General features: G+C 36.4%; 1 protein-coding gene across 12 annotated transcripts in view; it reads right to left on the bottom strand.

The window, feature by feature from the left end:
- Window positions 1-12,430, bottom strand: part of NBEA (neurobeachin) — a 498,960-nt gene that overhangs the window by 15,357 nt on the left and 471,173 nt on the right. For 8 of the 12 annotated variants that reach the window (XM_054056357.1, XM_054056384.1, XM_054056373.1 and 5 more), the window contains 5 exons: window positions 11,006-11,095; window positions 9,286-9,478; window positions 6,707-6,778; window positions 4,030-4,185; window positions 3,037-3,207 (listed from right to left, as the gene is read on the bottom strand). In XM_054056357.1, the coding sequence (XP_053912332.1) occupies window positions 3,037-3,207; window positions 4,030-4,185; window positions 6,707-6,778; window positions 9,286-9,478; window positions 11,006-11,095 (682 nt within the window). Of the gene's footprint in view, window positions 1-3,036; window positions 3,208-4,029; window positions 4,186-6,706; window positions 6,779-9,285; window positions 9,479-11,005; window positions 11,096-11,420; window positions 11,484-12,430 lie in introns of all 12 variants that reach the window. The other 4 variants (XM_054056365.1, XM_054056389.1, XM_054056432.1 and 1 more) reach the window with 2 other exon arrangements.

Genomic DNA, 12,430 nt, shown 5'->3' with positions numbered 1-12,430 from the left:
AGCTGGAGCAGCCTCTTGCAAGAGTGTTATCTAAAAGAGAATTTTCACTAACCTACTCTTTAGATCAGGGTTGGTTCTGTATTTCCCAAAGACACAGATGAGGTCACACAGGTGTTTCAGCAGAAGGCTATAAACAAGTTTGACAGGTTAGATTACTGACACGTGTTGTTAGGTAAAGATTTTATCTAACTCACTCACAGATTATGGAATGTGGAATTTTAGCAGAATTAGTAAAGAGTTTCTTCTGACAATATTTTGCCCCAGAATATTTCAATATAAATGATTGTTATTGCTATGTTTTCTAATGAAATGTTATCTACATTTCTCCATACAAATGTTAAACCACATAAACTGTTTAGGACTGGGGTCTTGCTTTTCTCTCCCTTAACATTTTCTGAAACAAGTAAAGTTCCTTTAGGTAATTGGATGCATTGAGGCTGAAATTGATAATTAACTGTCTTTCAGCTTAAAAGATCATTATAAAGTCAAGCATCTAACCCAGATAATTACTATATCTGACATTTTGCTTTGAATTCTTCACCTTCTTGCAGTCTGTGATATAAAACTCCTTATCTGTGTCTCCAGATGACAGCTTTAAAAAAACTAATTCCCTCCCTTTTTTCTTTCCCCTGAAAATATCATCTACATCTTTCTGGAAATTCATTCCAAAGATGTTAACTAATTGGATTTGACCTACAGTGAACATCTCACTTTCATTTTTCCTACAAGGTAAATCCTAATCTTCTACCAGTAGGTCCAGAAGAGTAGATTAGGCAATATTTATTTCCTATTTCTGTGGCTTAAACTATGTAAAACTTCAATCATATTTTCATAAGGATTGTTAAGGATGTTTCACTCCTGAAAATCAATACACAGGGAACCAGCCATACAACAATCTGTCATGTCTGTTTATGGCAGGAAAAAGAATCTAGTAATTTAAGACTTAGATTTAATATTTAGTGATTGTAGAAGTAGGTCTTTCAGGCATGTGATCTATCCTTTCTGATTATGTACATGAAAAGTCAAAGTAACTGTTGATAAGGATATGTTTACAACACATGAAGTGCTGGTTATAGTACAGTATTAGTATATAAGCTCATCCATGTTAACTTTAATCCAATGAGTAGAGATTGAAATGATAGCGATGACATCACATGTCCTAAAGACAGGTGTTCAACATGTCTTCAGCATGAGCACTAAGAAATATAATCAATATATTTGGAAGCTAGCGTAACAGATTCAGCAATCTAATCTTCCTGGGTGCTGCTACCGGTGCCTGCGAGATTACACATGCCCTGATATGACTGCAGCACAATCTCCCATTAATCTGACTATAAGGATTTTCCTTCTGCAAAACAGTGCCTTCTCTATACAGAGGTAGAGAAATCATACAGTTGATTAAGGTTTTCATCAACTTTTGTCAGTCAAACAATATCCTTTCTTTTCATAAAATTAAAGTACTCCAAGGTAGAGACCCCTAAAGTTACACAGCTGACATATTAAACCTGAGATTCTAAAAAGTACCACCTTCTTGCATTCAGGTATGTTAATAATTACAAAAAGGTATCAGACTACAATAAATTTATCTGCTAAAGAAGTGGAGCAGTTTGTACCAGTCAGTCAGGAAATGTTAATGACAAGGCTGTCCAAGCCCCATATAATCAAAAGAAGTAAAAGTCTTAGGTTTTTAATTCAACAAAAGCAGTAAGCTCTTACTTTTTACTGATTCAGCATGGAAATTACTAATACTTGGTATGAATCACATGGGCATTCAAAGAAGTAAAATGGCATCAAGCTAAACAGAGTGTCCCGATATGAAATTCCTTTCCAGACTTATTTTCTCCCTATCTGACACTTAGATGCTAAACAAGACCTGGAATAAGCACAAAAATTAGAGAAATTTGTTATGGGAAGCAATTTTATTCCCCCACCCTCCATTCTTTTTCTGTTATAGAAACGAAAGAAAATCAGGTGACAAAGTGATGCTTTCTTTTGTATCGCCATTGCTCAGCTTACAGACAAATGGAAGGAAATTAAAACACAATAGAAAATTTGATGCCAGACAAAATATTTACTCTCTAACAAATGAAACACTTTTCTACCAGACATTCAGTTGAAGTCATTTAGATGTCTGTAACTGACAGGTATACAGCCGCCTCCAGTCAGTATTTGAACCAGAGATCAGAATTGATAGTGATGGATTCTTCTATGTTTATCAGAAGAGGCAATATCCTTGTGCTGAAAATAATCATCAAAATTCAAAAACTGCTTTAAATGAAATGGATTTAGTGTTGTACAAAAGACCTATACTATATGGGTAAGAGTTGCTATTGTCTTTAGCTGTGATCGCATTTCTGCCCTGGGTGAAGGGACCTTGTAAATCAGTAGTGCACTTTAATTGCTCTCTTTCATAAATTAATGTTATTATTATTATTGCGCTCTCTTCAGTCCACAAAGCTCTGATAGTTAGTCCCTGGCAAATGAAGTATGAACTCTTTCTGACATTTTATCTTTTTCTGGTTTTACACAGTCACATTCCTTCTCCAAAGGTTTGCTTGCTATAGAAAGACCTTTCTCAGACTCATTTAATTCCATGGCATGTGAGAAATCCTTTTTTTGAAAAGGCAAGCAGCTGATACAGCATGCTGTAGCACAAAAGAATTAAGTTCAAATGCCAGAAAATATTTCTGGAAAAAAGAAAGTCAAAATATAGTGATATACATCCTGTCACTTAAAGGCCAGAACTATTTCGTTCCAGTTTATGATGACATGATGCTGTAAGTGATACAGGAATTATGAATTTAAGAATCACTCCCATTCTATTATCTGTTACCAAGGAAAGACAGTTTAAACATTTTTTTGGCTAATACTCAATGAATTGCTTAGCATGTGGTGCTGCTCTCATGCCAACTTTCAACCTATAAGTGAAGTAATCGATACATTTGTTAACACCTTCTGAAGCTGACAGAAGGAATGCTAAAAATGAATAGGTGATAGAGGACCTCTCAGGAGGGTGGTTTTTTACAGGATACTTACTGCTGTTTGGATTGTCACCTATAATATGATGTCGGCCACTCCAGTACCAAAGCAGCAATGTAGCATCACGAGATCCAGACACGATATAGCAATCACCACCGATATAGGACTCTGATCTGGCAAGGCAAGTCACGACATCCCAGTGGCCAAACACAATTTGAGTTAATTTTCCTGGTAGGAACACAAAGTGATACAAATTCAGTTTCTTTAAGTACTTGCAGCTAGAAATCATTAACTAAAACACCAACAGATACTTAGTTCAAATGTAATTTTTGCCTCATGTCCCTTAAATAGTGTTCACTACATGCTACAATAATATTAAAAAAACCCACAAAGATAAAATTTACTTTTTTCTCTTTTTTATGTTCCTGATGAAGTCTGTGCTGAATGTCAATCCATAGCCTAACCCTCATCTCTGAATATCAAGTCAGTCTGCAGTCACTGAATATTAAGTGGAGTTACTGCTCCATCAGTATTTAAGCAATTCACTATTTGTGAATTTCATGAATGATGTGCATAACAGCATATGAACTTTTCCATAATGGTGCTACATTATTATACTGAAAATGTATATTTGTTCTATGTTAATGTCAAACTAAGGCTTACTATGATCATCACCTCCTTCTTTCTACTATTGCAGTCACCTTTTAGCAATGGTATTAGACTAAGCAATTAGACAAAGAAAACATTGATTCCCGGTGGCAGGCTATACAACCTACTTCCTTATTACATGAAATAAATAGAGATAGAAACAATGCAGCTGTGAAAATATTGTAACAAAAATTTGGTTGATATGATCAATTCCTTGAATTCCTTTATCTTCAAAAAAAAAGCATCTTCAAGCATCTTATTATGCTCAAACAATAATGAAGAATTATACAAACTACCTTTATAATTTATTGATGGGTAAGTACAGACATTAGACATGGTAATATTAAGATAATTGTCCATTTTGTGATCTAAGAGGAAACAGGCAGCCATATTTAGGATCACCTGTTTCCGTAGAATAAACTCGAAAGCTCTTGTCCCAGAAACCACAGATAAGAATGTAGCGATTATCTGCTGTGACCACGAAGCAATGTGCATTGATCTGGATGCTCTGATCCACAAGGTCTGTGATCTGCCGTTTGTTCACACCAGAGTTATTTGCTGTAACAAAATGCAAAACACATTTTACAAGTAAGCCATTCCAACACCTTCCTGTCATCCACTTACAGGAGAAAATGAATACATTTAACTTTCAATGAACTGTGAATTTGTTGTTGAGTAAGCATTTTGAATATGAACATTAAGAGCTGTCTATATGGGTGTCAGAAAAACAAAATGATTGTGAGATTTCTGGTTTCCCTTTGAATAAGACAAAAGATTTTACAGAAGATGACAATTTCTTATAAACTGCCTTATGTACTGCATAATATGTGGTAATACTTTAAGTGCTCTGCTGAAGTACTCTCCAAAACCAAATGGGAAAGTGATGGATGTCCATTTAAAATACCAAGTCAACAATACTGCAGAATGTCAATTCTTGCTGGTAGATATCCTTCCTACAGAAAACATCTCAGCTTATATTGAATGACCTTGTCATGCCTCATACCTGCAGACTCTTAAACAGATCAAAGATGTAAGGACTAAATCAATAAAAGTATTCGAAACTAATGTGCTTTTTTAACATTGTCTTATCACTTACTCCTGGAGCAGGGAGCCAGGCCATCGGTAGTAAAGTTAAAAGAGGCAATGCCAACTGGATATTCCCCCAGACAGACAGAAAAGGAATGATTCATGCTGAATCCCACCACCCTGTGATCTTTACTTCCAGTGGCACACCAGACAGGATTTAGCAGTATAATGAAAGTGTTTTCCCTCTCAACTAACACTAACTTTCTAAATGTTCACTATATAACTGACTATCTACGCTCTCTATGTACTGAATGGAGACATAACTTCACATAGTAAGTCATCTCACACTGTATCCTCCAGAGGATGGTTTCTCTTGCTACAGTAGCTATGGAGGGAACCTTGAAAACTTTAACTAATTGAAGGAAGGAGAGATGAAATTCACTCTGAAATATGTTTGGAACGGGTCCAGAGGAGGGCTACAAAGATGATCGGAGGGCTGGAGCACCTTCCATATGCAGACAGGCTGAGACAGTTGGGCTTGTTCAGCCTGGAAAAGAGAAGGCTCAGAGGCGACCGTATAGCGACCTTCCAGTACTTGAAGGGGCCTACAGGAAAGCTGGAGAGGGGCTATTCATAAAGGCTTGTGGCGATAGGATGAGGGGGAATGGATATAAACTGGAGAGGGGCAGATTTAGACCAGACATTAGGAAGAATTTCTTCACCATGAGAATGGTGAGGCACTGGCACAGGTTGCCCAGGGAGGTTGTGGCTGCCCCATTCCACGAGGTGTTCAAGGCCAGGTTGGATGGGCCTTGGGCAGCCTGATCTAGTGGGATGTCCCTGCCCATGGCAGGGGGGTTGGAACTAGATGATCTTTAAGGTCCCTTCCAAAACAAACTATTCTATGATTCTATAATTCTATGTTTTTCCTAATGTAGGAATGTGACTCAATGCAGATAATATTCTGAAATTTCTTTTCTCCGTATTTTTGGTTATTCTACTTAAATTGCCTAAACTGCATGAAAAAGACTGAACGAAAAAAACCCCACTCTATCTTAAATTTCCTTGTAAAAGTCAATACCATGTTTATATACAATCCATGAAGACGTTTAAATCACCAGACCTTCTATGTCCATCCACTGAAAGATAATTAACACCAAATTAGTCAGATTTCTGGAACAGGTGCGCACAATAGTTGTGCCCTAGCTTTTGAGAGGAAAATCTGAAGTGAAAACCATTCTCATTATATGAGCAAATGAAGCATACAGAATGAGAAAGCTAACTCTCCTGAGGTACTTGTATGTAAGTCCTTCAACCGCGAATATTGACACAGACGAAAAAGGAACTTTTCAACTGGAGGTGCTTAAAAATGCATTTTTTTCTCACCAGTCCTGCAAAACTGTCCTCAAGAACCTTCCCTATCCCCAATTTCTGTCTCAAAAATATGGCTACTGCAAAAAAACCCAACGAAACACAAAAGTTGGAAGCAAAGAAAAATAACTACCTTTAGGAATAGAAGTCCTGCAATCTCACTAACAGCTTTAGCAGATGTTATTTCTCAAATTACTTCACTTTCTGAAATATTTTTGGCTTTAAAAAATGCAATCATGTATTAGATTAAAATCCATTCTTTATTAATTTAGTAATACCAACTAAATAATAAATTGAATGAACAGAAATTAATTTGCATCTGCACTATTACACATGGTGCTGGCTGTTAAGAAATGAAACTATGTGAATTCTACCAGTCCCTCGCATTTTATTTTACTGAAGTGACCTGATAAAAGAACAGAATTATAGATACGGCTTGACAATGTAACTGACTTAATTGGTTGTTTCTAAAATACCAATAGCTACTAATGTTAATAACAAATAGCACCCATGTAATTCATTCAGTATCAATATCTAATGCTTTGAGTTCTCTAGGACTGACATGAATAAATATTTTCCTATGTTCTGTGCTAAATGGAGCATAATATTCAAATATAACTTAATCGATAACTCTTGAAGATGCTGTTTTCAAATATATTGCTACAATTTCACCTTGACATACCAATCAATGGATCCATTTCGATTGGAAGATGATGAGCTTGATCCAAAGAATATCCTGGGGCTCCTCGAAGGCCTATTCATGAAAGGAAGAATAAAGCACATAGGAATCTTGTTGTCTAATTTTTTTATAAGATTTTTCTAGGTTTAAAACCGCATTATTGGATTATTATATATTAAAAACGTAACTTCTTATTACTTGTTCTATGAATCTTTTAAGGCTTCTTCCTCTGTGCTACACAAATATGCATTTGTTAATTGTTTAATTATGTAATAGTAACTATAAATGGATGAGCATTAATTTCACCATGATTTCTGCAGCTACTAACATTCATTAAATAAATCCTTTAAAATAGTGTAACAAACATTTTTTTTTTTCACGTTTGTGCACTGGATGAGGTCTTATAATAGCACAGAAAATAAAAGTAATTGGATTAAACATTGTTATGACCTTCTTACATATGGAAACCTGCACGTGAAAGATGCTTGGACCTTTTCATGGCTTTATCTAGAATTTTTAGCCAGGAAATTGTGGTCTACAGTCAATTTGTGACAACTGTTCCTAATAGTTCTATCCTGAGTAGTCCTTAAGTTGTTCAAATGTGCACCAGGGACTTTATATATAGTGTTATCTGCTCTTGTGCACAGACAACATTGGTTTGGCTCATCTGAGCACCTTCCCTAGCAAAGAAATTACAATGGTCACTACTGAAAACATGATTTTTTTTTTTGTCAGGAACTGCCACGTTGCACAAGACCATCTTCTATAAAAGGAGCAACAGAAGTCTGGAGAGTAAAATTAATTATCTACTACAGCAACAGACAACCGGAGAAGGCAAAAGAAATAGAGCCTACAGCTGGCCCTGTCATCTTCTGGAAAACACTGCTCTGAGAACTTCTCCTTCCCTCCTATCCCTTCTTCCAAAATCAAACACATTTGGGACAGATCTTTGCTGCTATTAACTTAAATTCATTTGCTTCTATTGTGAGATGGCTATACAAATGCCTTCTACTGTGTATAAACTCTAAAGTTGTACATAACAACCCACAACAGTAAAAGTGGTTTGCATATACATTTCTGTAGATGAACCTAGTCTTTATGCTAGACTTGCGATTTATTAAAATAATATTATGGTAATAGTGGGAAACTGATACCCTGTCCTGGATTAGCCTCTTGCAAAATCAAAGACATTGCCAGGAATGATGTAAAAATTAAGAAAATCATTAGAATGAGTTTTGAGTCTCCACACAGTTTTATTTTCCCATCCCCTCCTCTTATAATATAGTCAGAAATTTAAACCAGAGGTTTTCAAACGGTGTGGAATTCAGTTCGTGGTTGGTTCATGACACAAATGCTGCATGTTCACAACATGACTTGTTTTACAAGCATATATATGAAAAAATAAAACTTAAGAGTTGAATGCAAAGTAATATTAAACCTTATATTACTATTAATTGCTCTGATAGTTCCTCTAACACATTCCTACGAGGGAATTCCACGCATTCCTCTAATTATTGCCTCTGACATCAGTCTGTGATCCGCCTTGTGCAAAAGAGATGGGACCTAATTCACTTAACTTGAATTATTCACTGAGAAAATGTTTATGCTTAAGTTAGTGAAATCCCTAGGTAATCTAGAGTCCCTTTAAGTCTACTGGAGGTAGACATCTGACCTAAATACCACAAATCCCTCTCCAGAAGGATCTACTTCTGTCCAGATGTTTCTCCTGTGTATGAAGAGTGGGGGATTTTTCCTTTTTTGATGAGTCCCTACAAATTTCCTGAACCAGGTGCTGACTCACACTCTCAAATACCAAGTACCTTCTTGTTTTTTCCAGGTGGTAAGAAACCTTCAGAAGTTTCCAGATACTGGAGCACAAAGGCTATCACAACTGGAAGCTACCTTAGAAAATGAAACCTGCTCATTCTCTCATGTACCTCATGGCTCCACCACCTATTTAGCAATCCCTGCGACAACCTCAACACTGACACGTCTAGGCCAAGAGAAGGGACAGTCCTAGCAGCAATATGGAGAGATGAGTAGAGGGGCTGGAAAAGAAATTTGGTATGACCTTGTTGGATGGGCTTTTGGGAATAAGGAAACTTCTTTTCCGAATAGTTCAGTGTCTTGCTGTTTAGGCTTGCTTAGGGTCCCACATTATCTAACAGTGAACCAGGGGAAGGCTTATGACAAGCTCCCGGACAGATGTGAAATCTCTCTCAAACAGCAGACAGTGAAGTGCGCTTTCTAGCATGCCAGTATGAAACCTGGGACATATTAATATTGGCTGTGTCAAGAACAGCAGCACTCTCCTGGAAAGCATTATATCAAAGGCTGATCCTGATGTAACCACAAATCGATTGGCTGCCATGGTGACGTGCTGCTGTTAGGGAAAGTGTTTCTAGGAATGACACCAGAGAAAACACAACCTTTGATTATTTGATACAAACCAGAAAAAACAGTAAATTTTTGTGCACAGGCAGGTGAGTGAGATTAACCCACATCTAGCTAAACTGCACTCTAAATTAAAGCTGCATAGTTAAGGCCTTTAAATTTGAATTAAACACACTGTGTGAACCTACCTACTGTGTTGTGCCACCGATTGACTGCAAATAGCCTGCTGCAAGTTACGGTCACCACGGCAGGAATGGTCAGGTGGGGCAGTGTATTGGCTGCCACGTGTGTGACAGGAGAATTTGATGGGAACTTCAGCACCATGATGACATCCTGCTGCATCTGATCTTTAAACATGAGGGGGCTCTGTGGAAGGAAACACTGTTGAGTAGAAAGGAGAAGAGAGCAGAAGAAAACAGAAGGGATAACACAATTAGTGAGCGGGTCTGAGGGAAAATGAGGTTAAAAAAGAGCAGGTAAGTATGTGCACATACAGGGAAAACAACACTACCTGTACATCTACACTAGTGAGGGAGGACAGCAAGATCAGAAGCTATTATAGGATCATTACAAGAGGATAAATAGAGAATAGGTGTGGTAAGGGGTGTCATTACAGGGCGCAAAATGACCATTAGCATTAATGATTATACAGTAAAAAGTAAAATTACACAGCAATTAATATTCATAAAATACAAATATGAGTCAAATAGGAGAGTTCTATAATATATTATCAATATAAATGCTATAAACTACAGTGGCTGAAAAAAGAAATTTTAAGAGGGATTAAAAAACTCAGATATTTAGCTTTTCTTAATGAATTCTTTATATGAAATGCAGGACTTCTAAAGACAGACAATTTAATTCTATGTAAAACGTATAGTTATTAAGTAGCCTGTATGTAATTATAAACTGACTCGATGATACTACAAGTGACATAGTTTTTTTGTACATGGATGTTAACACTGTTCTTAAGTACAGGTTTTAAAGTCATTTTTTTTCAACCACTGTAATAACAAATAGAATTATTTCTACTTATCAATATTCTATTTATTCTATTATAACTATTCAAATTTCTACTTATCACTTTAAATAATTGATATATCATTTAAAATACATTATCCATATCTTAAGAATACAGACTAAGTATTACGTATATTTGACATCTACACATTACTTAAAATAACACAGCTAACACTTCCAGATCAATTCCCACCTTTGCGGTGTACAACTAGATAGAACGATTTCCTTGTAGACAGATAAAATGATTGAAACTACTGCACGTATTACTGTCGGTTTACAAAACTTAAAAGAAAATATCTAGCTCTAAGCATTTAATCAAAGGCACTGAGGGGCACAGAGATCTGTCTCATTCGGTCTGGCTATTACATATAATTCTTTGCAAGAAGCACAGAGAAGAATGAATTGGGAATGAATTTTGGAGTTCAAATTGCAATTCAAAATATACATTGTATACTCCTCAGGGAACAGGCAGGAGGATTCCAGCATGCGTTAACTCCAGTACTTCATTTTTGTCAAGCAGGCATTGTTCATAAACCAGTCCCTAACAATGCATCCTTTAAAACAAAATAAAACAACATGCTTATTCTGAGAAAAGCCTGCAGCCATTCCCACTACTTGCAGAAATAAGAACGTAAATATGTATTTATCAAGCCTGTGATTAAGAAGATAGGGCTTTTTTTATACAATATTAGACAGGAAAAGAAAGGACTATAGGATGCTAAAGCTATTCAAAACTCCACCTTGCTCTGCTTGAGCACTGCGATTCAGAAAGTACGGCTGTACAGGAAATGGAGGGCACTAAATGTGTTTCTTAATGGGTACTTTATGACCTACAAAGGATCCTCAGGTTCAAAGGGAATGCATTCCCGGTCAGCAGTTATGTCTCACCAGGTGCATGGCAGAGCTCCGAGGTGGATGGGGCTCAATGAGCAACTGCGATGGCGTCTGTCCAAAGTTCTGTATCTGCGCCTCCATGGCCTGTGGGCAAGGGAGAGGGACTGTCATGAGCAATATGCATCAAGGAGAGAGGTAAACACACTGTGTGACAATGCAGGCATATCCCAAGTCAGCCATGAAAAAAGTCCAGAAAATTCACCCGGTGCTCTCCTCCCAGGCTGCAGACTCATCCAAGTGTTAGTATTTTGTAGACAAGCTTTGCTTCTCCTTTCAAGCATGCTTCAGTTAACCAACTAGCCATTCTCATTTCCAGTAATTGGCGTTACATGTGAAAATGTTAACCTGTGAGGACATGCAGTTCAGGTCTTGAGAGAGCTTTTTTTTTCACTAAAAAGAACATATATACCTTAATAAAATTCTTTGTAAGGAGGAAAGTATGAGGATCTCTAATAAAATAAGCCTCTGGAATCTTAAATGAGGGGAAAGAAAAGCAAACTGAGAAACAGAATTCATGTATAAAATACTATAAAAACAAAATAATTACTATTTTGACAGCATTAGTACGGTAAAACAAAAAAGGTGCCAGAAACAAATCTTTCCAGGTGCATTCAGACTAATATAAAATTTTTTCCAAGTTGCATACATTGACTGAGTGTTTATTTCATGCTTAATTCTATTGCATTTCTTTCAGTCTTTCAGGCTTCACAGGTTTGAAATGAAAACTTAGCAATTTCTATGCATTCCTCAAGACTTAAATCAGCTTTCAGAATAAATCTGCAGTAATTCGATAGGGAGTAGAATACAGCTCATATACTGAGATTCTTCCACTCCTCAGACAGTTCATTCAAACAAAAATATATTTAAGATACGTTTTTAAAAACTTTGCAAAAGATTGATGCTTATAAAAGTGATTCTGTTAAAGCACACTCATGCTTTCAAATAGACAAGTACTATTTTATTTGACCTTGTAATATGAAGAATAGAGCATTCATAGAAAACTATACTGGCAGATTTTGAAATGCACTGTGCATTATGTACCTATATATATACTGTACCCTGCACTACTGACCCTTAATATTTTTCTTGCAAGCTTTATGAATTTTTCATTTGCTACCACACAAGAAACATGAAAAAACACCAAAAACATTACTGTCTTGGTAAATTGTGTTATTTCTTTCAGACATAAAATGGTAAAAAGCACAATAAATACTTCATGATACAGAAGAATCCTTTTAACCTGCATAGTCTTTAATTCCTACAGGCCAATCTGCATTTTCCTCCGCTTCACAGCATAGATGCAAGAACAGGTATTTGAGAGAGATTTCCTAGCAGGTCACTAATATCTACCACTCTTGATATCCTAGATTGACAGATATATATTGGAATACCACAAACAAACATTTACCAAAAAAGAAA

The sequence above is a fragment of the Cuculus canorus genome, chromosome 1 (assembly GCF_017976375.1).
Source record: "Cuculus canorus isolate bCucCan1 chromosome 1, bCucCan1.pri, whole genome shotgun sequence".
NCBI classification, from domain to species: domain Eukaryota; kingdom Metazoa; phylum Chordata; class Aves; order Cuculiformes; family Cuculidae; genus Cuculus; species Cuculus canorus.
The sequence above is the reverse complement of the archived record's forward strand: the minus strand, read 5'-3'. Positions and strand labels throughout refer to the sequence as shown.